At 41.8% G+C, this 27,878-nt stretch overlaps 2 protein-coding genes across 2 annotated transcripts in view; one reads left to right on the top strand and one right to left on the bottom strand.

Annotated features, from left to right (window-relative positions):
• CSTF3 (cleavage stimulation factor subunit 3) overlaps positions 1-27,878 on the bottom strand; it is a 710,177-nt gene that overhangs the window by 425,808 nt on the left and 256,491 nt on the right. The window lies entirely within an intron of this gene.
• The window catches only part of KIAA1549L (KIAA1549 like), a 290,296-nt gene that overhangs the window by 138,095 nt on the left and 124,323 nt on the right, over positions 1-27,878 (top strand). The window contains 1 exon segment of the mRNA XM_050758756.1: positions 25,278-27,812. Within this exon segment, the coding sequence (XP_050614713.1) occupies positions 25,278-27,812 (2,535 nt within the window).

Genomic DNA, 27,878 nt, shown 5'->3' with positions numbered 1-27,878 from the left:
GCATGTATGTGGGCCAAACATGGCTTCCTGTTTTATGTCACTTCCCTAGTCAAGCACCCAGTGTCTTCAGGCCCCAGTTTCAAATTCCTGGGGAAAAGTCCGACTAGTTCAAGTTGGACCAGTTATCCATTTCTGGTCCAAGCATCTGTGGCCAGGAAGCCATAGTCACATGGCCAGCAGTCTGTGCAGCTGGGGCTGTGAGAGCAGATGCTCAGCCATGGGGGAGATGACACAAGTAGGTTCTCCCACGTGGGTGGTGAGGAGGAAGTTGTCAGTAAGGGAATCATGAGTATCTTTGATTCACCAGGTGTGGAAATGGTTACTTTGCTTAGCAACTGCAGCATGGGATACAAGTCTGTTTCCTGGCCCATCTCTGTCGATCCTGCTGATCTTTTCCTCTTTTTCATTTGGTTTCTCAATCAGTCTTTAACCTCCTCTCGTTGCTTCTTCTTGCTTCATTTTACCTCCTCTATCTCTGAGTCAGTGCTCCAGAAAAGTAACATGATGCATCTGTTGGTAGCAAGAACACTGTTAGAGGGAATCCTCTAGTTCTGGGGCTAGACCTTTGGCAAGTCAGTCAAGCATTATTGGTCCTAGCTTCATCTTCTGAAATTTAATGGAGTTGGACCAGATGCTAGAAGAAACCTCAGACATCACCTTCCCCAGGGATGCTAAACATCTATCCAAATTCATGCTGCCATTCTGCACTACAGCACCCAAGGCAGGCATTGCTAATTGATCCCAGAACCCTTCCCTGCCAATCCAGGACTGTGCTTAGAATTCTTCATAGCAGTCTAGGCAGCCACTACCAATCAGCTGGAGGTGACTCTTGAGATGTGATCAGCTGTACCTGAGCAAGAAATCTGAGCAACCAAATTACCACAGCTATATCTGAGCAAGAAATTGAGGCCCAGCCATCTACCAAGTTTTCTTACTCCTATCTTCCTTACAGGGTTGGATATGTGAAGCCGTTATTCCTAATTCTCTAAAGTTATGAGGGAAAAAATGAACTCCCTCCTCTGCCTTTTTCTTCCTAATTATTCAGTCTTAAACAAACAAACAAACAAAAAACACCTGTTTTCCTCCTGACCAAGCCAACCTTTAATTTCTCCGATGGCTGAAGAATTGGCAGCTTTTTTTAGCAAAGGTATGGAATCAGCCACATTTGTCTAAGCTCCCCAGAATTAGACTGGCTCACTTTGCAACTGTGTGGTGGCAGGCAACAGTGAGAGTTATTTTACTTTTTGAAAATATGTTTTCTGCAGTTATATTTAGACTGAAGAAAGATCCTTACATTCTCAGCTCTAATTATATTCAGTGTGCCTAATTGCTATTACTCTCAAAGATGATATCGAGTGAGGTCGCATCTTCAATTCACGTTTCTCATTTATTTTTACAAATGACACAGCTTTGGAACATCTGCTCTGCCTATAGAATACTCATTTTTGCAGATGATGCAGCTGTAATGGCTGGTGGCAGAATTGTTTCCTCGATGACGATGCTAGGGTATGTCTCTCCCTTTCCGCCTTTGCTACTAAGATGCTGTTTTTAAATTTGCCTTCTGGAGTTCATTTCCCCAAGAGAGATGGGTTCACACTTCTAAGGCAGCATATTTCTATTATTTCTGCTGAAGGGCTGCCTCCTGGAGTAGTTAACAATGTCAGCCGCCATGTGGCAGGTCCACCTTATGTAACAGCTCTGTAGCTGGAGGAGCTGTAGGTCTGGGAAGAAAGGAGACTAATGCAAATAGAAAGATGAAGGGAAACTTGCCAAGATCATACCTGGGGTAATATCCATATCCTGAATGCATATGAGCCTAGAGTTGGCTTTCTAGTAAAAATCCTTGGTGTTGGTAGAGAATGTGGCCATTATACCTTATTCCCCCTTGGCACCCCTTGGCAAGGGGTAGTGCCCTAAGCAAATGAGGAAGAGTTGGGTTCATACAGACTGAATTAAACACCTTTATGTCATTATTATTAATATTTAATTCCCATTTCAAAATGTTATAAGTTAATAAAAGCGAGGACGTAAATGCTTCTATTTCTGGAATCAACCGCCCATTTTTAGGACATACAGAGGACAGAGAAACATGTTGAAATGAGTCATGAATGTGTGTCAGCACAGTCCAGACTGTGGGAAACTCTGCAGGTTAAAGGACTCAGGCTCTTCTTCAGGAGCAAAAGGAGTGGAAGCGGAGAACCTACAGATTAAGAGACTTAAAAGACATTGCAGGCAGGCGTGGTGGCTCACACCTGTAATCCTAGCACTTTGAGAGGCTGAAGCCGGTGGATCACGAGGCTAGGAGTTCAAGACCAGCCTGGCCAAGACGGTGAAACTCCATCTCTACTAAAAATACAAAAATTAGCCAGGTGTGGTGGTGGGCGCCTGTAACCCCAGCTACTAGGGAGGCTGAGGCAGAAAATTGCTTGAACCCGGGAGGCAGAGGTTGCAGTGAGCCGAGATTACACTGCTGCACTCCAGCCTGAGCAACAAAGCAAGATTCTGTCTCAAAAAAAAAAAAAAAAAAAAAAAAAAAAAAAAAAAAAAAAAAAAAAGGACACAGCAAAGGGAAAATTTTTCTTGAGCAAGATAAATCTATGTCTAAGGTGGTAAACTACTGAAAAAATGATTTCTTGGTTTAAATCATGCTAAATTAGCAAGTTCTTATAGATGATTGGATTTCAACTTCTTATGCTACAGATGGGAAACTGAGGTTTAGTCAGGTAAAGTGATCTGCTTCACATCTAAATGGGAGCATGTCGGGGAACTACAAGCAGAATCCAGATCCCCTGACCCATTGTGTAATATTTTCCCTATTTCCCTTGAGTATGATCCTGTAGCATACATTAACTTTCTCTTTGAGTTCATTGAAATAGATGAAATCACAGCAGAGTCAACTACATATTGGAGACTACTTTGTGTTCATCTGTTCTTTTCATTGCTTTTCAAGGAAAGTTGACTCTGGCTTTGTCCCTTGTGTAGTGGCTGTAAACCTAAGAACTATGACATACTATGACTTTTTAGTTCACGGAATAGTTACTGTTTTGCTTTCTACTTGCTATGATATTATAAAGTCTGTTTTATTCTTTTGTGCTATTAATGTTCTAAAGTTGCTATTAAAGCTGTAAAATAATCTAACCTTGGTTGTTAAATTTTATTTTCCCCTAATAGTTCTTCTGGCATTGATTTAAATTACAGGTTGAGTATTCTTTATATGAAATGCTTGGGAATAGAAGTGTTTCAGGTTTCAGATATGTTTTGATTTGGGAATATTTACATTATATTTATCATAAGAGTATCCCAAATCCAAAAATCTGAAATCCAAAATGCTCCATTGAGCATTTCCTGTGAGTGTCACGTTGCCACTGAAAGACTTTTGGATTCTGGAGCATTTCAGATTTTGGATTTTTGGATTTGGGAAGCTCAACCTGTACTCATTTTCACATGTGTGGTACATTTTCTTGGGGAATTCAATCTTAAATAGACTGGATTTTTTGAACATGAGAACTGTCTAATGTAGGTTAGCATGAAAAATAACCAGTTAAATACTCAGAATTCTGAATAAAGATACATATATGTGTGCAAGTGATCTAGCTAACAGATTTACCTTAGTGAAATTCATTTAGGGTTAAATTATTCAATATTTCAATCCATTTTTTTTGAGAGAGTAGATTTTAAGGAAGACTCTATAATAGAAATGTTGATTTCTATATGCTCCAGTGACATATATTTGTCATAACTTATTTTTATTTTTGAGAAGAGCCAGGATTTCAAGCTCAAATACAAGTAATTAGCAACTTAACCAATTGCCACAAGAAGCATTTGATTTCTCTTGGTATTTGTAAGTCAACAAAACATGTCACTATTTCACCAGTAAATGGCTGTAACAATTATTTACTGTGAAAATAAGAGCGTGAACAGTTCCTTCAGGGTAGGAGATAGAATTGTTTTTTATTCATCTTGACTACTACACATAGGTAGTAGTCTACGTTTTTAACTTCAAGAAGCTGTGCATATATAATGATACTGAACAGGAGGGGTGGAAAATCACAAGCTATATAAAATTCTGACCTCAGAACAACTGTTCTTTCTTTAGAAGGGGGCACATCAGAGAGGGAGAGCATTTTCCATCATTTAAAAAGTCTTCATTTAAGCAGTTTGTCCTTGGCCATTCAGACAAGCCCCTCACAACCTTTAGTGCCAGAATGTTCTGTGGAGGCTGCCAGTCTGGTGACCTCCTCACATTTCCTCTCTGCCTCCCCCACCCCAGCAGTAAGGGGTACGAAATATCCTTCTCTATGATACTTACCTATCAAAGGAAATATCAGGCCACCATTTTTTTAAACCACTTTATTGAGGAATGATTGACATACAAAAAGTTGTAGATGTTGAATGTGTATAACTTGATGTGTTTGGAAATAAGTATACCATGAAACTGTCAAACTATCATCACTATCCGTGTCCTGAACTTATCCACCATCTCCCAAAGTTTCTTCTCTCTTGCTTTTTTATCCTTTTGTGGTAAGAGCACATAATATAAGATCTACCCTCTTAGCAAATTTTTAAGCATACAATACAGTATTGTGAGTCACGGTTCCTATGCTGTATGGTGGATCTCCAGACCTTATTTATTTTTTATAACTGAAATATTGTGTACCCTTTGACCAACACTTCCCCATTTCTCTCCCCCAACAGCCCCTAGTAACCACTGTTCTATTCTCTGTTTCTGTGAGTTTGGCTATTTTAGATTGCACATATCAGTGAGCTACTGCAGTATTGGTCTTTCTGTGTCTGGCTTATTTCACTTAACATAATGCCTTCTTCAAAAAAAAAAAAAAAGGTAGATCATTGATTTTCAGACTTGGAGAGCTCATGGACCAGTAAAATGAAAAATTTTGGAAACTCAGTTGAGATTTACTAACTTCTAATTTTGTCAAGTAAGGGCATTAACACAACAGTAGCTACACATGCTGTCATTATTGTTTAGAAAACAAAGGAAATGTTGACACTAAAATGGAGGATTGTCCATTAGACCCAGAAAGGCAATTGGTGGACACACACACACACACTCACACACTTTCTCTCTCTCTCTCTCTCTCTCTCTCTCTCTCTCTCTCTCTGTCTCTCTCGTAATTGTTTTTCTTGTTTTTTCTTGGTTGGGTGAAAACTTTGCATCAAGGATTGAAGTTTGAGCTGGCATTCAGAAACCTTGAATTGAGTGTTTTGTTTTTAAAAAGTAACATCTCAGCCTGGTGCAGTGGCTCATGCCTGTATCTCAGCATTTTGGGAGGCTGAGACGGAAGGATCGCTTGAGGCCTGGAGTTCTAGACCAGCCTGGGCAACAGAGCAAGACCTATTTCTACAGAAAAACAACAAAATTCACTGGGCATGGTGGCACATGCCCATAGTCCTAGCTACTCAGGAGGCTGAGGTGGGAGGATTGCTTGTAAAAGCCCATGGCTTCCAGGCTGCAGTGAACTATGATCGCGCCACTGCATGCCAGCCCGGGAAACACAGCAAGACCCCATCTCTTAAAAAATGAAGCATCTCTAAAAGGTAACCTCTTCATGTTTTTAAAAGAATACTAAACACCTTGGGGTAGGGACCTCATCTTATGTGCTGCTCTATAGTGAGGCAGGATACAGTTGCGGTTGAGAATGTAGACTCTGGGGCCAGAGTGCCTGAGTTAAAATCACAGCCCCACTGCTTGCTTACCAACTGTATGACTTTGGGTAAGGTTTTTAACTTTTTCTGTACTTGCATCTGCATCTGTAAAATGAGAATAAGAATTTGTCCCTTCCTGATAGCCTTGTTGTGAGGCTCAAATGTGTTCACATTTGTAAACACTTAGAAAAATGCCGGGCTGTAGGAAATGTTCAGGAAGTTTCGTGTCTGGCACGTGGCAGGTACCCAGCAGGCTCACTGAGTGAGTGTGGAAAGGATAAGGTTCATGTATACAGTAAATACTTTGACTGCGGGCTCTTGCCTTTCTGGTATGTGGCAGGCAGACATACATGGCACCTCCTCCCAGACTCCAGCCAATGATATATGTCTCTCTTAGGCCTCTCTCAGACAAGAAAGGTCTCTGGACTGGCTAAGCCACGTGACGAAAGTACCAGCGTTCTGGTTCTTTCTCTCTTTCTCTGTGGGCACCCCTAGTCCTGATCGGACATCTTGATACTCTGTGGCTAGTCACAGATTGGAGAATGGAAGGATAAAGGAAAATCTGTTGCCAATACTGAAAAATCCTGTCTAACGATATGGTTATTACTAGGTAAGCTGAGGCATTAGGAGATAGAAATGGAACTTTCATTGATGGAGCAAATTTCAATTTAATGTAGATAGACCTTATTCTTTTATGTCAAATGAGAGACAATGTAGCCTCAGTTTGTGAAACATCTGAATTATAGAATTTTTAAAATAAATGCTATTTTGATATGACCATGTATGTAAACACTGAAGGCAAGTAAACTATAAATGAAAATTATTTGCTATAAACATATTGTTATCTTTTTGAGTTTGGGTGTTCTAAAGGGCTTGAAAATTATTACTTAAATATTTTCTTTTTTAAAATCTTAGAGGCAATCAGTTTAATCATTATTCATTCCTAATAAAGTTGGGCTGTAATTTGTTTTTATAAGAATCTGAATTAACAAATCTTGAAGTAGTGATATATTAATGGCGTTAGACTTCTGCAGTAAAACTTCCACCTAATCATTCATCAATGAATATGGAATTAAGAATTAATAGTATTAGTTATTAATATTGGGAACATATTCTGCTTCTATGGTCCCAAAATAGATACCTGCAGGTTTTTGGTGTCAAATTGTAAGAAAAACATCAGTACCCATGAAGCATCACCCAGCCTTTTTCAGTAGACCACTTTTCTTGTGTGTTTCCAGTCAGGGGAGAAAATGATCAAGTATTGATATTAACATCTTACCGAAATTAACTTAGTGCCCCAAGAAGGCATTGGAACCAATCAGTATAATAATAATTCATGCCTGTAATCCCAGCACTTTGGGAGGGTGAGGCAGGAGGATCACTTGAGGCCAGGAATTTGAGACCAGCCTGGGTAACAGAGAGGGACCTTGTCTCTAAAAAAAAAACCTATTTTAAAAAAATTAACTGGGCCTGGTGGTGTCCGTCTGTAGTCCTAGCTACTTGGGAGACTGAGGCAGGAGGATCCCTTGATCCTCAGAGTTCAAGGCTGCAATGAACTATGATTGCGCCACTATACTCCAGCCTGGGTGACAGAGTGAGACTCTCTCTCAAAAAAAAAAAAATAATAAAATAAAAAAATAAAAAATAAATTAAAAAAAAGATGGTCTTTACATACATTTGTTACAGCATTTTACATTTTTCTTGGTGCATGTCCTTATGTTGTGCATTAGTATATGGGTTCATGAATAAGCCTGGTAAAATATAACCTGAAATACGACAAAAGTAGAATAATTTGTCAGCCATGGAATGACAAAAAATGTGTTTTCTGATTTTACAATGGATTATGTCTACCCATCAGTTCTTTGATTTTCATCTCAGTGTCTGAAATTGCTAGGACAATGACTTTAACTCTGGAATTCCCCTAAAGTGTTCTTCAGAGTTGCAGTTCCTTGGGATATTAACGGCTATCACACAAAAAAGAAGAAAGAGTCTGCAGTCAACTTATTTGGGGATTTTCTAAGTTTAATAAAACTTTTGTTTACCACAAGACTTTTCAAAGTCCTTACTGTACTTGTATGCTCTGTGACTCTCCCATAAGAGATTCTCTAAACTGCTTTGAATAGAGAACCCCTTTCCCCCTTCAAATCTATTTATTGGAACAGATATCCTGACATGACTATCTTTGCTTATTCTCAATTTTAGAGAATATCAGGTTATCTGGATGCCCCTAATATACTAGAAGGATTATTTTCTTTTCAATATAACAAAATTCTCTGTGAGATGCAAAATGAATGAGACGTTTTCTGCCTATCATGTACCAGTGTAGATGGTACAAGGCTGGGATTACACATCATAACCTTTGGGAAAACACTGAGTCCTCAGTTTGGGGTAGGATGGTACTACTGGATCCTTAAATGCAGTGAAAAGTGTTACATTCTTTTGGGTGTATGTGCTTATGTTGATTGTTGTGGACTTGATAAAGTTATTATGTATTGACAATTTATGTGTTATTAAACAATGTATTATATGTACATACATAGTTTTTATATAATTGCACAAATGTGATCACAGGTTTCTGTTTTTTATGGCGGTCTTCTTCATGCCTCCTTCTACATTTTTGCTCGGCTGCATCATATTTATGTACATATTAAGATCATTGGTTTATTTATTTAGTAAATCTTGATTGGATTTTGGTACTAACTCAGCACTAGTTTCATAAAATGAATTGGGGACATTTCTGTGTATTTCAAAGGCCTGAATTAGTTTAATAACATTGGAATTACCTATTTAAAAAAAAATTAGATAGAATTCAGCTGAATATATCTGATCCTCCTACCTTTTTCTGTGGTAAGTGGCTCCTTTTTCCTATGTTAATCTGTCTGTTTAGGTTTTTCATTTCTGGATTAATTTTGATTATCAATGTTATTCATTTCCTCTAGGGTTTCAAACTTTTTGCCACAGTCGCAGATGGAATTCGCTCATAATTATTTTATTTTCTTCTTTATCTGTAGTTGTCTCCTTTCTCATTCCTAACGTCTTACACTTCTGTTCACTCTTTTTTTTTTCTTAAACAGGCCTATGAAAGATTTACCTATTTTACTCTTTTAATTTTTCTTCCAAAAGACCCAAAGAAGTCTTTTGAACTTATTTATCCTTGCTACTACTTTTCTTTGTGTTATAATGCATTAGGTCCAGCTTTTATTTTTATTAGTTCATTTTTTGAGGGGAGAGGAACTTATTTTCTGTTTCTAATTTTTATAGATGAATAAGGAGTTTCTTTTAAAAAGTCTCTTTTGAAATTAAAACATTTCAGGCTATAAATTTTCCTCTAGGTATAGCTTTTACTGTTCCAACTGAGAGTTGAGAGAGTTGTTAAAAATTCTTTGAATTAAAAAATATGTATAAAGTATATACATAAATGCTGTATATATTTATGTATCTGCATGTGTTTGTCTCTACTTTTTCCTCTCAGCATCTCAGTTAGAGTTAGATTTGTGATAAATCTTAATGGGAAAATGCTCATTTTGTGACCATGATGAATAAGTCATTTTCAAAACCACATACTTGCTTGCGGAAATAAGCAGACTGGAGACTTAAGGGGAAACATCTAATGCAGAAGCACAGTCAGTCTTACTAATGCCACTAAAGCCAGATGGATTGCCTAGGTACTCATTGGAGAATTACGGTTAGAGAAAAGGGATTTATTGTAAGAAATATGAACAACTTCCAGAGAAGACAAAGCGTTGACCAGATTTGTAGAGGGGTAAAGAGGAAAATGGCAGATAGGAGACAGGACTAACATGCAGCTCCCACGTGGACGGACAGAACAGAGTGTGGAGACTCACACTGTGAACTTGAGCTCCAAGAACTACCGCAGGAACATACCAGGAAAACCGAAAGAATTCGTAGAGCCTTTGAAAGAAGTGGCTTGGCGCTGCATTCTCCGCAAGACAGCCCCAAAACTGTGAGTTCCCACAGTGTGAGGCGGGGGAAGTTGGTCCCTGACACACGTCCCCACTGGAGAATCTGAAAATACAGATCATGAGAGAAGGATTTAACCTTACCTAGAACTGAAACAGATTTAAGGAGCTGAAAGAAATACAAATATAGAAGAAATATAAAAATAGAAGCAGCAGCAGGAAGAACCCTATAGGCACTCCTAGTCCCTAGTTTGAACCCAGGGAAGTCATTCCTGGCCTTATCTCACAGGCGTCGGGGAAGGCAGCCAGCAGAATTAGGGAGGGGCCACAGGGTGAAGGAAGCTTCTAGCTGAGCTTTGTAATAATTTTGACCTGAGCATAAATTTTCATGAGTAGAATCTGGTGAGGGGCGGGCTGTGGGAACAAATGGGAAGTGCATATGTGAGTGCAGAAGTCACAGCCAAAGCTGCAGGCAGGCAGGGAGAGGTGAAGCCTGAGAGCCCTGCTTGCTGTCTCAGTGGGGAGGCTTGTTGTCTGGGGCAAGATTTCAGCTCTGCTCACCAGCTGCCTGGATGTATACTTGGTGCTGTTGGTGAGGCATGGCAGGAATGAGACTGGCTTTGCTGGCTGTGTGGGAGCTGGGTGAGGCCTGTCACTGCCGGCTTCCCCCTCTTCCCTGGCAACCTGTATGACACAGCAGAGGCAGCCATAATTCTCTGGGAACATAGCTCTGTTGGCCTGAGAACCACTCGCACGCCCCCCACCCCTACATTCCCCACAGTTGCTGCAGCAAGCCCTGCCCAAAGAGAGTCTGAGTTCAGACCCGCCTACCCCAGCCCCACCTGATGGTTTTTCTCTACCCACCCTGGTAGCCGAAGACAAAAGACATAAACTCTTGGGAGCTCTATGGCCCCACCTATTGCCTGAGAAACCCTAGTAAATACTTATCTTGGCCAACACAGGGCAAGCTTATATCCCGCTTCTACTGCAGCTTATGCTGTCTTGAAAAGTGCCACCTCCTGTCTGGAGGCCAACCAACTGAAGCCATTACAGCAACTCAGAACAACCCTGCTCCAAAGAAGGAGAAAACAACAGCTAATTCTACCGCCTGCAACATCCTGGGTAGCCAGAAGTCCTGAGTCTGTCCATGTGACAATTTCACTGCTAGCATAACCAGTATTTGAGGAAACCAGCACACTAAATGAAACTACAACCAAGGACTCTCACAGAGTCCACTTCACTCACCTGCCACCTTCACCAGAGCAGGAACTGGTATCCATAGCTGGGAGACCTGAAGATGGATCATATCACAGGACTCTTTGCAGACATTCCCCAGCACCAGTCTGGAGTCTGGTAGCCCTGCTGGGTGGCTAGACCCAGAAGGGCAATAACAATTACTGCAGTCTGTCTCTCAGGAAGCTCCATCCCTAGAGGAACGGGGAGAGCACTACATCAAGGAATCACCCCATGGGACCAGAGCCCTTGAGTTCCAGATTTTTCCACTGAAACTGTCTACCCAAATAAGAAGGAACTAGAAAAGTAATTCTGGTAATATGACAAACAAGGTTCTTTAACACCCTAAAAGACCACATTAGCTCTCCAGCAGTGGATCCAAACCAATAAGAAATCTCTGAATTGCCACATAAAGAAGTCAGAAAGCTACTCAAGGAGGTACCAGAGAAAAGTGAAAACCAACTTAAAGAAATTTAAAAAAATAATAGAGGATATGGATGAAAAGGTCTCCAGAGAAATAGATATTATAAAGAAAAGACAATCATAACTTCTGGAAATGAAAGACATACAGAAATGCAAAATACACTGGAAAGTTTCAACAATAGAATCAAGCAAGTAGAAGAAAGAACTTCAGAGCATAAAGACAAGGCTTTTGAATTAACCTAATCCAACAAAGACAAAGAAAATGGAATTGAAAAAATGAACAAAGCCTCCAAGAAATTTGGGATTATATGCAGATGACCCAAACATAAGAATAATTGGTGTTCCCAAGGAAGAAGAGAAATGTAAAAGTTTGGAAAACTTATTTGAGAGAATAATTGAGGAAAATGGAGCAGAATAGAGAACCCAGAAATAAAGCCAAATACATACAGCCAACTGATCTTCAACAAAACAAAAACATAAAGTGGGGAAAGGACACCTTATTCAACAAATGGTGCTGGGATAATTGGCTAGCCACATGTAGAGGAGTGAAACTGGATCCTCATATCTCACCTATACAAAAATCAACTCAAGATGGATCAAAGACTTAAATCTAAGACCTGAAATCATAAAAATTATAAAAGATAACATTGGGAAAACTCTTCTAGACATTGACTTAGGTAAAGAGTTTATGACAGGAACCCCAAAGCAAATGCGACAAAAACAAAGATAAATAGATAGGACCTAATTAAACTAAAAAGCTTCTGCACAGCAAAATAAATAATCAGAGTAAACACAACCCACAGAGTGGGAGAAAATATTCACAAACTTTGCATCTGACAAAGGACTAATATCCAGAATCTACAAGGAATTCAAACAAATCAGCAAGAAAATAAAACAAATAATTCCATCAAAAAGTGGGTTAAGGACATGAATAGACAATTCTCAAAAGAAGATGGTACAAGAAAAGAAGATGGTACATATTACAAATGGTAATATGGTTTGGCTGTGTCCCCACCCAAATCTCATCTTGGATTGTAGCTCCCATAATTCCTATGTGTCATGGGAGGGACCTGAGAAGTAATTGAATCATGGGGGCGGGTCTTTCCCATGCTGTTCTCATGATAGTGAATAAGTCTCATGAAATCTGATGGTTTTTTAAAGGGGAGTTACCCTACGCAAGCTCTCTTGCCTGCTGCCACGTAAGATGTAACTTTGCTCCTCATTCACCTCCACCCATGATTGTGAAACCTCCCCAGCCATGTGGAACTGTGAGTCAATTAAACCTTTTTCTTTTATAAATTACCCACTCTCAGGTATGTCTTTATTAGCAGCATGAGAACAGACTAATACAAATGGCCAACAAACATATGAAAAAATGTTCAAGATCACTAGTTATCAGAGAAAGCCAATCAAAACCACAGTGCAATACCACCTTACTCCCGCAAGAATGGCCATAGTTAAAAAATCAAAACATAAAGATATTGGTGTGAATGTGGTGAAAAGGGAATACTTCTACACTGTTGGGAATGTAAACTAGTACAACCACTATAGAAAACAGTATGGAGATTCCATAAAGAACTAAAAGTAAAACTGCCATTTGATCTGCAGTCCCATTACTGGGTATCTACCCAGAGGAAAAGAAGTCATTATATGAAAAAGACATTTGCACATGCATGTTTATAGCAGCACAATTAGCAACTGCAAAGTATGGAACCAGCCTAAATGCCCATCAACCAACGAGTGGATAAAGAAAATGATACATATAGATATATACCACAGAATACCACTCAACCATAAAAAGGAATGAAATAATGGCATTTGCAGCAACCTGGATGGAGCTGGAGACCATTATTGTAAGTGAAGTCACTTGGGAATGAAAAACCAAACAGTGTACGTTCTCACCTATAAGCAGAAGCTAAGCTATGAGAATGCAAAGGCAGAAGAATGATATAATGGACTCTGGGGACTCTGGGGGAAAGGTGCGAGGGTGGTGAAGGATAAAAGACTACATGTTGGGTACAGTGCATAGTGTTTGGTTGATGGGTGCACCAAAATCTCAGAAATCACCACTAAAGAACTTTTCCATGCAACCAAACAGCACCTGTTCCCCCAAAATTATTGAAATGTTTTTAAAAAATTTAAGAAACCAAAACTATTAAAAGAAAAGAAAAAGTTGACTACAAAAGTGGGAGTATAAGAATTTATTGGCTAGGTATGGTGGCTTATGCCTGTAATCCCAGCACTTTGGGAGGCCTAGGCAGGCAGACCGCTTGAGCTCAGGAATTTGAGACCAACCTGGGCAACAAAGCAAATCCCCATCTCTACAAAGAATACAAAAATGAGACGAGTGTGGCAGTATGTCCCTGTAGTCCAGCTACTCGGGAGGCTGAGGTAGGAGCATCTCCTGAGCCCAGGAGGCTGAGGCTGCAGTGAGCCATGGGCATGCCACTGCACTCCAGCCTGGATGACAGAATGGGACTCTGTCTCCAAAAAAAAAAAAGTATTACCATAGTTTAGGCAAGAGATGCAACTCAGAAACCTCTTAGATTTTGCTCTTCTGGATGGCAATCATGGTAACAAATGTTTATTGACTGCTGACCATATACCAAGATATGTTCCAAATACTCTTAAAGGATGAATGCCTTTAAGCCTCAAAACAGTCTTGTGAGATACCTATTATTATCCTCTTCTTAGAAAGGAGCAAACAGACACAGAGAGGTCATGTAACTTGCCTGAGTTTTCACAGCTGGAACAAGGTAGTTGGGTCAGGAACCCAGATGCTGTGTCTCCAGATCCCACATACCAAACTGTGACACTTGACCACCTTCATGGTGAGGATCACAGCTTGTAAATCTTTTGTGATGGGGTGATTTCCAGAGGAAGCATCCCATAAATATTTGTAGAATAAATAACTAAATGATTGAGCAAACAAGGGAGGTAACTGGCTATCACACTAAGCAGAAAGGGGAAAGTACTCTAATAGAGCTAAAAATAAAGGGTCGTGGGAACAATGACATGTTAATTAGGGAACTCTCACTTAGAAGAGGTTTACATTTAGGCCTTTACAAAATGGTATGAAGCCCTAGTAAGATGTTTTGTCTTTTTGCCCCATTCCCTAAGCCCCTATTACTGCTTTTCTTTTAAAGGTATGGTATTTTCTGTATCCCCAAAGTCTTTCTTGCCTAATGGATTTAAATGGACTCGACTCTCCTTTGGGCCATTAGCATAAAATAGTGAAAATTAATATGAAACTTTGGAAAGATTTGCAAGTACGACTGTCCCGGTTTTAAAGGTTAGTGATTGGTGGTTAATTGTGTTTTCTGTGGTTGACTTTAAACTTATCAACGACCCTGTCAGAAAGATGCTGGGAGAAGAAGGGGGAAGAACCCCCCTAAGTCCCATTGGTTTACTTTTCTTGACACAGATAATATATTTCCAAACAAGTGACCTTCTGTGTGTGTGATGCCCTGGCCCAAAAGAGGTCACTGTGACCTCCCTACCTGCTGCGTAGGGATTGTGATGACGAAATTAGGAGACACTGAAATTCTAAAAATTTATAATCAACCTGTGTTGTAACAGTCAGGGATTGTTAAACAAATTATAATGCCACATCTTAGTGGAGATAATATGCAGCCTTATCCAATATGGAAAAATGATTTTGCTGTGTTAAAAGGGAAAAGGCAGTGCAGAGTTGGAAATGCATTGTGATCACAGGTCTGTCCAGCAAGCAAACCAAAGCTTTTCCAAGAGCATCATCTGGAAATAAAATTTACCACAGTATGAGTTATGGTTTTCTTGATGTGGTAGGATGTGCACGTGGTCAGGGCTGAGGGAGGAATGGGATTCTTCTTTTCTTTCTACTTTTCCATCTTTTCTAAATTTTCTGTCATGATCATGTAAACCCAGGTTAGAAAGAAATGAAAGTGAAATTCTATTACTTTTAAAATGGGGAGGTGGAGAAGCCAGGTGTAGTGGCTCACGCTCACGCCTGTAATCCCAGCACTTTGGGAGACCAAGGCAGGTGGATCATTTGAGGTCAGGAGTTTGAGAAGAGCCTGACCAATATGGTTGAAACCCTGTCTCTACTAAAAGTACAAAAAATTTAGCCAGGCATGGTGGCTGGTGCCCGTAATCCCAGTTACTTGGGAGGCTGAGGCAGGAGAATTGCTTGAACCCGGGAAGTGGAGGTTGCCATGAGCTGAGATCGCGCCACTGCACTCCAGCCTGCGTGACAGAGTGAGACTCTGTCTCAAAAAAAAAAAAAAAATGGGGAGGGAGAGGTATCAGCTTTACTTTTAAACCTGATTCCACAAAAGATTAGCAACAAACTTTTTTAAAAAAGAAATAGCTGTGAAAGAACTTTGAAAGATAAAATGCTTCTATCAGTGCAGTCAACAGAATCTTCTATTTGCTGGCATCACTTCAAGGAATGGCAATTTGATTCTATTAACTGGTGCACTTCGTTTTAAAAAGCCCCAAGAGGAATCATGTTAGGCAAGAAGGTCCCAGGCGCCAAACTTCAGCACTTAGGGCCATGGAGGGGTTTGGAGCGTAAGTGGGTTGGTGGGTGGGTGGATGCGTCAGCACAGCTGTGGCTCTTAGTCCATCTCTTTTGACCTTCTGGGAACGGAAGCCTTGACAGGTCTTGGTGATTTAGAGCCGTGCTCAGTAATGTTTGCAGAGACAGCCCTGGAGAGAGACATCATCAGACTCTGAAGAATGAGGCAGCTCTGTGGGCCCCAGTCTTCTCAGACCACTCTGGGAGAGTGGAGCCTGCCCCAGATCTGGAGGTGGAGGAAGACTGACTCCTTCCCACGTGGTGCGGAGAGCCTCAGCCAGGGCTGAGTCACACTAGGCTGCAGAATACCTCTTGGTATGACCTTGACCAAGCCAGCCCTTGACCTGTCTGAGCTCTGGTTTCCTCGTTGGTAAAATGGAGATAATAATCTTCATCCTGTATCTCACAGGTACTGTGGAAGAACAAGGTGAGGTGATGGATTTGAAGATATCCTGCCATCTATGAGGCATGCACAGATGTTTGAGATTCTGACAATCCATGATTTGCAGGGATTTCTGAGTTCTGACTAGAACCCTGGCCCTCTGAGCAAAACTTTGATGGCATTCATGCCTAGCCTGGACTGAACAAATAATGATGATAATAATAATAGTAACAGTAGTAGCACTTTTTGACCACTATGTGCTCTATAAGCACTATTCTGAGGACTTTATGTGTATCAACTCATTTTAACCCCTAAAACCATTCATGAGGTAAGTACTGTAATTATTCCCATTTTACAGATAAGGAAACTGACGCACAGAGATGTTAAGTAACTTGTCCAGGGTTACTCAGTTAGCAAATGGAGAAGTGGGATTTGAATCCAGCCAGTCTGATTCTAGGACCTGATCAAAAGCTGCAGATATTTTTCTCTGACATATAAGGGAGAGGAGTTTGGCATCTCCATTAATGTTTCTTGATTGATTTCCTTCATTTATTTTGTTAAAGAGCTACTAGTGATCTAGTTTGTTTTTCTTTAAGTGCTGCCCTTAAGGAAACCTGCCAGTAGGCAGTGAATAGGACAAAGTAGATTGTCTTGTGACTGTCGTGGGAAATGCAGCCATGCTTATACCGACACCTTGGGAAGATTTTCTTCTCCCTCAGTGTTTCAAACAAAGGGACACTGCTGATTGAGAAAGAACCACCACTGTGGCTGGTTACAAGAGTAGTTTTGAGCAAAGCAGGAAGCAATCCAGGGCAGCATTGAACCTGAAGGGAGAACACTCCTTAAGTAGCAGACTCTGGTGTCTGTGATAAAAGCATCATGACCAGGGGACTGATATAGCCCTAGGCCTGACAGGGGAAAGGTTCAGACAGGAGGTAACAGCAGAAGGGGAGCCTGATCAGTACATGTGCACTTCCTTGAGGTTAAAGTTCTGTTTGCTACATGGCGGGAATAATTAGAGTGTAGCAGCATCACAGCCTGGGTCTGAGTCTTGTGTGTAAGAACTGAGAATGACAAACTAGCAGCGCTAAGAGCCTCGGGAAGACAGAGGCCTGAGCAATCTGTTATTATGCATCTTGGTGTAACCATGTGGTGTCTGAGATGTGGGGAGTCTCAGGAGGCAGTTTACACTGTTTTTTAACATTAGTCAATGACAGGTTCTATGTGTCCAAACCTGGCTAAGCACTTTCTTAATTCCTTTTATGTTTCACAATGATAATAAACTGCTCTCTGATGTGTTTAGTTCAAGGCTAAGTTTAACATTCATGGGATTCTATGCAAATTTGCAAAGCACAGAAAAACATTTGATACTTACCCTGCGTGTGCATACGTGCACGTGCTCCCAATTTGTGGAAGTTATTAAGCCTGATAGTCTTACAGAAATGACTTGTCACTTTCCTGAAGCTCTGAGAATCATGGTTTTATTTCAGCTTGTCTGGCTCAGACAAGCTTAGTGAAAATGCATGTGTATAAATTGTGTATTGAATAGGGTTTTGTATGACTACCCATTCTTGTTTCCTTGAGATGGGAGGGATGACTCATTTTAACTTTTTATTATTTTGAGAGTCTTTATCTTGCTTGCTTTCACTCTGGTTTCCAACATAAATCCATCTCTGTTTCCTATCTTTCCTCACCCAGCACCTCCTTAAATTTCTTACCATTTATGCTACTTTCCAGCAAAATTCTGTAGACTACTAATTCACCTTATGGGAAACACTGTCGGTCCAAACACAGGGGGATTGTTGGCTTGTCCCTGGATGGGCAATCATTGTAAACATTCAGAAGAGGCAGCCAGTCTGGAGCTTGTGCAGCACACCATCACTGTCCGTCTCCCTCTCGTGTGTGTAGGACTTATCTTTGCTTTCCACAATTTTTTTTTTTTTTTTTTTTTTTTTTTTTTTTTTTTGAGATGGAGTCTTGCTCTCTGGAGTGCAATGGCGTGATCTTGGCTCGCTGCAACTTCTGCCTTCCAGGTTCAAGTTATTCTCCTGTCTCAGCCTCCTGAGTAGCTGGGATTATAGGTGCCCACCACCACACTCAGCTAATTTTTTTTTTTTTTTTTTTTTTTTTTTTTTTGTATTTTTAGTAGACATGGGGTTTCACCATGTTGATCAGGCTGGTCTTGAACTCCTAACCTCAAGTGAGCCGCACCCCTTGGCCTCCCAAAGTGCTGGGATTACAGGCATGAGCCACCGCGCCTGGCTGCTTTCCACAATTTTTTTGAAGACTGTTACCATATTTGTGAGCAAACAGTAATTCATGTCATTTATCTAAGTAGAAGAAAGTCATGGTTTTTTGGGGGGAAGGAGAGACACTGGGGAGTCAGTGGAAGTTTATTGAGAAAAACTAAAATTCAGTAATTTGACAGAATGGCTTGGTATTTTTTTTTCTTGAAAAATGGAATTAAAAAATAAGAGTACAGGCCGGGTGTAGTGGCTCACATGTATAATCCCAGCACTTTGGGAGGCCAAGGCACGGGATCATGAGGTCGGGAGATCAAGACCACGGTGAAACCCTGTCTCTACTAAAAATACAAAAAATTAGCCAGGCACAGTGGCGGGCGCCTGTAGTCCCAGCTACTCAGGAGGCTGAGGCAGGAGAATGGCATGAACCCGGGAGGCAGAGCTTGCAGTGAGCTGAGATCGCGCCACTGCACTCCAGCCTGGGCGACGGAGCGAGACTCCATCTCAAAAAAAATAAAAATAAAAAATTAAGAGTGCAACCTGTTTCATAGCAACATTTCAATGTTTTTGCTGGTGTGGTTTTGTTTCTACTCTTGCAAAGCTCTGTCTTCTCTTTAAATAACTTCCTCCAAGTCTCAGGTGCTATGTTAGAATCTTTATTTCATGACTCATTCTCTGTGATGTACCAAACAAACTTACTGACTTGTGCTTCTTTTTGACTGTCTTGATGGCAACTTCTCACCATTCTTCATGCTACTCTTCAGTCATGATACCTTGTTCTCTCCCTCTTCCTACTCTCCTGCTTTACCTTACAACATTCCAAAGCTCCCTACTTCCTACCTGTATTAGTTTTCTATTGCTATGTAACAAATCCCCACAAACTTTGTGGCTTAAAACAACATACATTTATTATCTCACAATTTCCATGAGTTGAGAGGTTGGACACTGCTTATCTGCACAGGATCTCACAGGGCTGCATTCATGGCATTGGCTGGGCTGTGTTCTCATCTGCAGGCTTGGCTGGGGAAGAATCCACTTCCAAGCTCACTCAGGTTGTTGGCATAATTCATTTCTTTGTGGCTACCAGACTGAAGGCTTTGACTTATTTCTGGCTATCAGCTCGAAGAGACTGTTCATGGTTCCTAGAAACCCCAGTAATTTCTGGAGGCCACCACAGTTCTCACCAGCTGGGCTTTCCCATTATGGCCTCTTACTTCATCGAGGCACCAAGAAGTAGTCTGCTTGCAGTATGGGTTATTATATATGATCATATAATCACAAGAGTGACATCCATCACCTATTCTGTTGTTAGAAGAAAGTCACAGGTTGGCAGGGCATGGTGGCTCATGCCAGTAATCTCAACACTTTGGGAGGCCATGGCGGGAAGATCACTTGAGCCCAGGAGTTTAAGATCAGCTTACGTGGCATGGCGAAACCCTGTCTCTACAAAAAATACAAAAATTAGCTGGGCTTGGTGGTGCATGCCTGTCTTCCCAGCTATTAGGGAAGCTGAGCTGAGAGGATCCCTTGAGCCCAAAGGTTAAGACTGCAGTAAGCCATGATCACACCACTGCACTTTAGCCTGGGTGGCAGAGTGAGACACTGCCCCCCATCCCCCCAAAAAAAAAGAGAAAAAAGAAAGTCATAGGTTCTGCTCATACTCAGGGAGAGGGGATCACAAAAGGCATGATCACCTGGAGACGGAGATCATGGGGTCACATTAGAGTCTGCCTGACACACCACCTAGATCAGATTTTTACTTCACTGCCTTCCTAAAGTATGTTTTAAGTTCTCTGTAATTTGGTTTTGCCGTATTTCTCCTAATTTATTTTCTCCTTCTCCCTAATAAACATCAGCTATCTCTCATTTCCTCCTCAAAATTTGTCTTTCTGTCTTATGGCCTTCCATAATGCAACTTTAATTAATACAGATATGTTTTACCTAATTAGCATAGACATAATTCTAAAATCTTGTGTATAAAGCAGAATTATTTTTCATTCAAGTGAAGGGTTCTTAACTAATTTTTGGCTTCTGAATCCTTTTGAGAATCTGATTAAAGCTATAGAGACTCATTTCCCAGAAGTGAGGGACACAACCACACATATACTGTTTCAGTTATTATTACAGTACAACAAACCACCCCTGGCTCAGTGCTATAAAACAACAAGATTTTATTTTGCCCATGGTTTTGGGAATTCAGACAGGGCATAGTGCAGATGGCTTTTCCCTGCCTCATAATGTCTGGGCCTCAGTTGGGACGATTCAGACAACTGGAGTGATTCAAATGGTTAGGGGAAGAATGGTCTGGAGGTTTCCTCATTCATCTGTCTGTCGTCTGGGCTGGCATGCCAGGCAGGCTTGGCTCAGCTGGGACTGTGGATTGGAGTGGTCAGGCATAGCCTCTCCACATGGTGTAGGCTGCTCACAGAGTGGGCGCTGGGTTCCAGGAGAGACAGAGAGAGGGAACATCCCAAGAGCGAGCATTCCAGGAGACCAGGCTAAAGTGACCTGGCCTTTGATGATGTTGCTTTGGAAGTCACGTGGCATTATTGGTCAAACAGACTCAAGCCCACTCAGATTCAAGGAGAGGGGACATAGACACACCCTCTCAATGGGAGGCATAAAGGAGAAAAAACTCAAAACATTGCAGGTGTAGACACAAACATATTTAAAGCAATAGTAGAATCTGGAACTCTGAGAATTGAAAGGGACCATAAAGGAGGATCTGTTTCCATCTCCCATGCAGGGCTCAACTCCTCTTTACAACATTCCTGTCATCTTGAGCCTGGACAACTGCAGGTGTTTTCTAAGCACTCTGCCATCTGCTGTTTTTGTCCCTTCCCGTCTGTTATTCACAGCCAGGATGGTTTTTCCAAAACATAAATTTGCTCCTGTGCATCACCTGCTCCCACCCTCCCCATCAAACTAAAACCCACAGTGCTACAGAGGGAGGTGATGGCCACTGGAGCAATGGTCTGGCTGTCGCCTCCCTCTGCAGCCTTAATCTCATTTCTTGCCCACCTGCTGTTCCTGATCTAGCTGTGGTTACCTTCTGCCAGTTCCTTGTACTTGTGATGGCTCTTTCTGCCACAGGGCCTTTGCATATGCTTGTTCCTTTATGTGGAATGCTTTTCCCTACCCTCTTTGCTTGGTTAACTTTTATTCATTCTTTGGCTCTTGATAGTCACTTCCTCAGGGATGTGCTTTCTGACCTCCCTGGTCAGATCATAGGACTATGGATCTTTCATCTGTAACATTTATCATTTTTACATTTGAAAAATGCTGGAGTCCATATCTCCCATAGAATTCTGAGTTCCATGAAGTCAGAGACCATGTATGTTTTTCCATAAGACATTGCTTAACCCAGTGTCCCGCATACAACAGGCATTTGCAGATGGAAGATGCAAAAGGAGGGAGGGAAGAAAGGAAGGAAAGGTGTGGTGAGTGAACTTAAAATATGCGCTTTTGGAAACTTCTAATGGTGGAGAACTCACTGACTTTAAGCCAGCTCATTTTGTTTTCAGTGGTTTTGATAATTAAGGAAATGTTTCTGTTATTATTAAGTTCTAATATCTGTCTTTATACCTTCTTCCCACTGTCCCTGGTTCTGTCCCTGGAGCACTAAATAACACATCCAGTTTCTTTTTCACATGTTTTAGGGAGATTATGGTTTCTTGAATCAGTCTTTCCAAATGTTTACTGACCTAATTAATACCGGCTATTACAGTGAAGAGTAAACTGACACCCCAGGGTCAATGACAGGCACAAACATGTCTTTGAAGGCCTTAGTTTTATCTTGGATCGGTCATTTGAATTTTGCATTCTACTCAAGAAAGTATATTTATCTTTATATATGAGTATGTTTCCCCTAAATCTTTAAATAAAATTGATAGGAATGATACATGTATTAGTCCATTTTCACGCTGCTATAAAGACATACCCGAGACTTGAGTAATTTATAAAGGAGGGAGGTTTAATTGACTCACAGATCAGCATGGCTGGGGAGGCCTCAGGAAACTTACAATCATGGTGGAAGGTGAAGGGGAAGCAAGGCACCTTCTTCACAAGGTGGCAGGAAGGTGAAGTGCTGAGTGAAGGGGGAAGAACCCCTTATAAAACCAGATTTTGTTAGAACTCACTCACTATCATGAGAACAGCGTGGAGGAAACCACCCCAGTGATTCAATGACCTCGACCTCTCTTTCCCTTGACATGTGGGGATTATGAGGATTACAATTCCAGGTGAGATTTGGGTGGAGACACAAAGCCTAGCCATATCAAGATGCTTTTTCGGTCATGAAGTTTTGAGTACCACCAGGGATCTCCTCACTCCAGTGTGCAAATGGGGACTCTCCCTTTATAAACCTTTTCCTTTTTATAATGTAAAACACCTCCAAAAGCATCATGTACTAGCACATTATCAGTTTCTTAATGTTTTCTTAAGATGTGACAGAATTCACCCCAGCTGACTAGGTATGCGCTGAGTAGGGCAGAGAACAGTAAACCTGATCCCCTTGAAAATCAACTAAGTTTTAAAATTCAACCTATAATGGTGGTTATCTCTGGGGAGAAGAAAGACAGAGGGAACCCAGAGAGATACCAGGGAGAGGGCTCTGAAAATATTGACTCTGTTGTTAAGCTAAGAGGCACACGAGTGTTCATTTCATATAGATACTATTTTCTAAGTATAGATACTTACATATAGATATTATTTTACATGTAGATATTATTTTCTAAGTATGAACTATTCTTCTAGTTAAAGAGTGAAAAAAATTAATGTAACCTAAGGATTTGTCATTTCCTTGCTGGCCTATATTTCTCTTCTAGTTCATCAGGAACTCTAGTCAACTCTGCCTACAGATAGCATAGGCTATTCTTAAAGGGAAGTGCCCCCATCCTGTTCCTGTCTAGGTAATTTTTGGACTAAGGGCAAACCTTTATATTTAATCCTTATATATGTCTTCCTTTAGTAATAATTTCAGTCAGTTGACATATCTTTGAAACATGTTTTTCTGAAATGCTTCAAATCAGTTCTTCTGAATTTGGTATCATTTGGTAATTCAGTGAACATGCTTTCTCCCTTGGCTTTGTGTGTATCATTGAGCTTTTTTTTAAGTCAGTAAATTCTGAGGTTAAATGTTTTTGAGAAATATCCCAAACATATTCCAGCAGTCAAATAGGTTTGAGAAATACTGGCTAAACAAAGTTTAATTAAATCATCCAACATCCTATTTATTAATTTTTTTACTACATACCTCTTATGTTTTCTTGACTATGAGACTTTTCTGAGCCTTTATTTACATGATGATGAGAATATACCCACATAAATTCCAAATCCACTCTGGTGTCAGTTTCTGGATAGGTTAGGGTAAGTTAGGTTATGTTTGAATGACAACCCCCAAATTGCAGTGACATAAGATAGCAAAGGCTAACTTCTTGCTCGTGCTGCCTGTATATCTTTGGTCAGCAAAGTCCATAGGAGATGCAGGCTGGTGAACCAGCAAACACTTTGAACATTTCTAGTTTCTTCTTTCTCCTCCTTCTTTGTCTTCTCCTTCTGTTTTTCAGTAGAAACTTACTGAAATATGTTGCTAGGTTTTGTTTCTTTTTGTTTTGTTTTGCTATGGAGAAAGAAAGTTCCGGAGAGTCTTCCACCAGCACTTAAATGTTCTAGCCCAGAAGTGACACTTGTCATTTCTGCTTACAAACTCATTGGCCAGAACTAGTTACATGGCCCCCATCAACCACAGAAGTATCCAAGATGTTCAGTCCTCCCAATGGGCTTAGAAGTGGGAGAGCCAGAAAGATATGGTCAGCATCATTAATGATTTGGTGATCAGGAGACAGTCAGGCTGAGCTGGGCATCTGATTATGGCCTGCCTAGGAGATGGAGTTGGTTTCTCCTATAAAATCAAGTCAACAGCCTGATGTAGTATTGGCTTATACCCTGATGAGTTCTTAAAATGATGTAAGGCCAATTTCTTGGTATCTGTAAATCCCAAAAATGGGGAATTTTAAAAACAAGAAAAGGAAGAATGAGAAAGGAATTTTTCAGCATATTGCCTAATTCAGAGTGAACTTCCAGCTTTCCAAGAGTTGTTTCCTCACCTCCATTTTAGCGGAGGTCACCAGCTTATGCCCTGCCTCCTTGTCTGTCTGCCTGTGGGGCCACACATGAGTGTCGACAGTTCTGCCCTCTGCAGGTGCTTTTGTGACACCAGGCCCTGTGAGAGGTGTCTCCTTCCTGGTTTTTTCTTCTGAAATAGCCTAATCTGAAAGAAAATCTCCTTTGCTGTTTGACATGGCGTGAATGATGGCACCTGGAAACCTTTTAAATCCGGGAAGATAAATATGTTTCATTGGAGCCATCTTTCCAAATGCAGACAACCTCACATATTTCATATGAGATGCCTCAGGATCCTAAAAAAAGATTCATGCTTGAATACACAGTTCTTCTTTAGTTTTGTGCATTTTGGGTTCCTGGATGAGGTTATTTTGGTGTCATTGACCATGGCAGTTGACCACATTCAGCTTTGAGTTTCTAGGTTGCAAGTTTCATAGTCCATGCCTTTTGGGTGGTACCAAAAAAAATTTTTTTAATACACAAGTATTTTCCACATCTTTCCTTAAACATCACTTCATCAGAAACTGCTTTCCACCACCCCTGCCCTGTAGGTTCACTGCAACATTTTCCTACTTGATATTATGTAATTTGTTGTTTGACTCTGTTTCCTGAGCCTTCTGTGATGGGTCCAGGCAGAGCCTGTCTTGCACACACCTTTGTCTCCAGCACCTGACCACAGCAGGCACTTCATGAACATCCAACCCCTGACGGCCTGATATTTTGTTTCACAGGAACAGACAATCTACAGATGAATGTCACCCGGACTCCAGAGTCATTTCCTCCTGGGAAATTGTTACCAGTTTCACCAACATGGCCTTTCACAGAAGTCAAGTCTTCCTCAGCAGCAGACAGAAGCAAGACCGTGCTAGGACAGTCCTCTGACAACACAAGCTTGCCACAGTCAGCCCGAACCCCTGCGTCCAAGACACACCACAGAACTAGGGCTCACGTGGACTTCTCTTCTTCCCTTTACCAAGGAAGCGGACATAGCTCCTCCCTCGAACCTTCCAAGGATTCTACCGAGTCCCTGGTCCAACCGGGGCCTAAAGGGGGACAAGAAGCAGCCGATGTGTCAGGTTTGCCTCTCACCAGCATGCTCCCCTCGTTGTCCACAGTCCCGTCAGGGACGTCCTTCAGTGCTGTCCCCCCATCCCAGCCAGTATGGGCATTGGCTCCCTCCATTTCAAAGCATCCCCCAAGGTCAGACATTCCCCCACTCCTCCCTCCACTTCCATCCTCTTCATTGGCTCCTGACTCACCTCATTCCATCATCTCTGAACCAGCAGAGCAGCCTCCCAAAGTGCCGTTAGTTCCCCAAACGCCTCCAGCCGACCCCTCTTCAGGTCAGAACATAGCTAATCCCCTAATCCCATTTTCTGATGAAATGGACCACACTGTATCCCAAAATGCTCAGGATCTCATAGGCATCCCTCATCTAGGTGTTTCTGGATCCTCAACAAAGTGGCATTCTGAGCTGTCCCCAACAGAGGGTCCCCATTCAGCAGGCTCATCCACACCTGGGTTTTTGAGCCCCATGGCAGAACTGTCCCATCCGTCTCCCCCTCCCCCAGCACTTGGAAGTCTTCCTCAGCTTCCAGATGGAAGCCCCACATGGTCAGTGTTGGAAGTGGCTTCAGATCCTGCATCCACCCAGCAGACCAAAGCTGGGATGGCTGGAAGAGTGCACAGTGGGGTGCCTTTGCCAACTTTTAAGAATACAGACACAGCGACCCATGAGGCTGAGCCTCCACTTTTCCAGGCTGCAGAATCAGGGGCCGTAGAAATGAACAGCAGAAAGCTAGCCCCTGACACTGCAAACGACTCTGCTAACCCGCTGCATTTGTCAGCAGCTCCAGAGAATTCCAGAGGGCCCGCCCTTTCGGCAGAACACACCTCTTCTTCTTTGGTGCCTTCTCCTCTGCATGTCACTGCACTGGGTCGAGAGCAAGCCATCCTTTCTGAGGCGGTTCACACATCACCATCAACTGGGACAGCCGACTTTCCCTCCGTACTTACTTTCCTCCAGCCCACAGAGAATCATGCCTCCCCATCTCCCGTGCTAGAAATGCCCACTCTTCCAGCAGAGGGCAGTCATGGGTCCCCTCCTGCAACTAGAGACTTGCTCCTCTCAGGCAGAGTTCCTAATCTTCTTTCCACATCTTGGACATTTCCGCGGTGGAAGAAGGACAGTGTGACAGCCATTTTAAGGAAAAATGAGGAGGCAAATGTGACGATTCCTCTCCAGGCCTTTCCAAGGAAAGAGGTTTTGAGTCTTCACACTGTAAATGGATTTGTCTCTGATTTCAGCACCCATCACGTCTCATCTCCCATCGTTACAGCACCAAGGACAAATCCCCTTCCTTCCGGATCACCTCTACCTTCCATACTCTCCATACAAGCCACCCAGACTGTTTTCCCATCTCTTGGCTTTTCCAACACCAAGCCAGAGGCTTCTGCAGCTGCTGTGGACCATTCTGGGTTGCCAGCTTCAGCTTCCAAACAGGTGAGAGCATCGCCCTCCTCCATGGATGTATATGATTCCTCAACAATAGGAGACATGAGAAAACCAGCAACCACAGATGTTTTCTGGAGTTCTCTTTCAGCAGAAACTGGATCCCTTTCCACAGAATCAATAATATCTGGCTTGCAGCAGCAAACAAATTATGATTTAAATGGACACACAATTAGCACCACAAGTTGGGAAACTCATTTAGCTCCAACGGCTCCTCCCAGTGGTTTAACTTCAGCTGCCAATGCCATAAAATCTCAGGATTTCAAAGACACTGCTGGGCATTCAGTGACTGCAGAAGGGTTTAGCATTCAGGATCTAGTCCTCAGTACAAGCACTGAGCAGCCTGTGCAACAGTCAGACATGACCGTGGTTGGAAGCCATGTAGACCTCTGGCCCACAAGCAATAACAACCATTCCATAGACTTCCAAACAGCTGAAGTTGCGTATTACTCACCCACAACTCAACATTCTGTGTCTCAACTACAGTTGCCCGACCAGCCAGCACATCCTCTTTTGCTAACCTCGTCAAGACCAACTTCTACAGGTAGCTTGCAGGAAATGCTTTCAGATGGAACAGATACAGGTTCTGAAATTTCCAGGGACCTCAATTCATCACCTGAGAGAAATGCTTCCACACCATTCCAGAACATCTTGAGCTATCACTCTGCTGCTGAATCTTCTATTTCGACCAGTGTCTTTCCCAGGACCTCCTCCAGAGTGCTGCGGGCCTCTCAGCACCCCAAGAAATGGACAGGTGCAGCCACTAATGCAGGTAGTTTGTTTCCCAGTACCCCCAAAACAGGCATGACTGCTTTTGTGG

This window comes from Macaca thibetana, chromosome 14, assembly GCF_024542745.1.
Source record: "Macaca thibetana thibetana isolate TM-01 chromosome 14, ASM2454274v1, whole genome shotgun sequence".
NCBI classification, from domain to species: domain Eukaryota; kingdom Metazoa; phylum Chordata; class Mammalia; order Primates; family Cercopithecidae; genus Macaca; species Macaca thibetana.
This window is presented reverse-complemented; position numbering and strand designations above follow the sequence as displayed.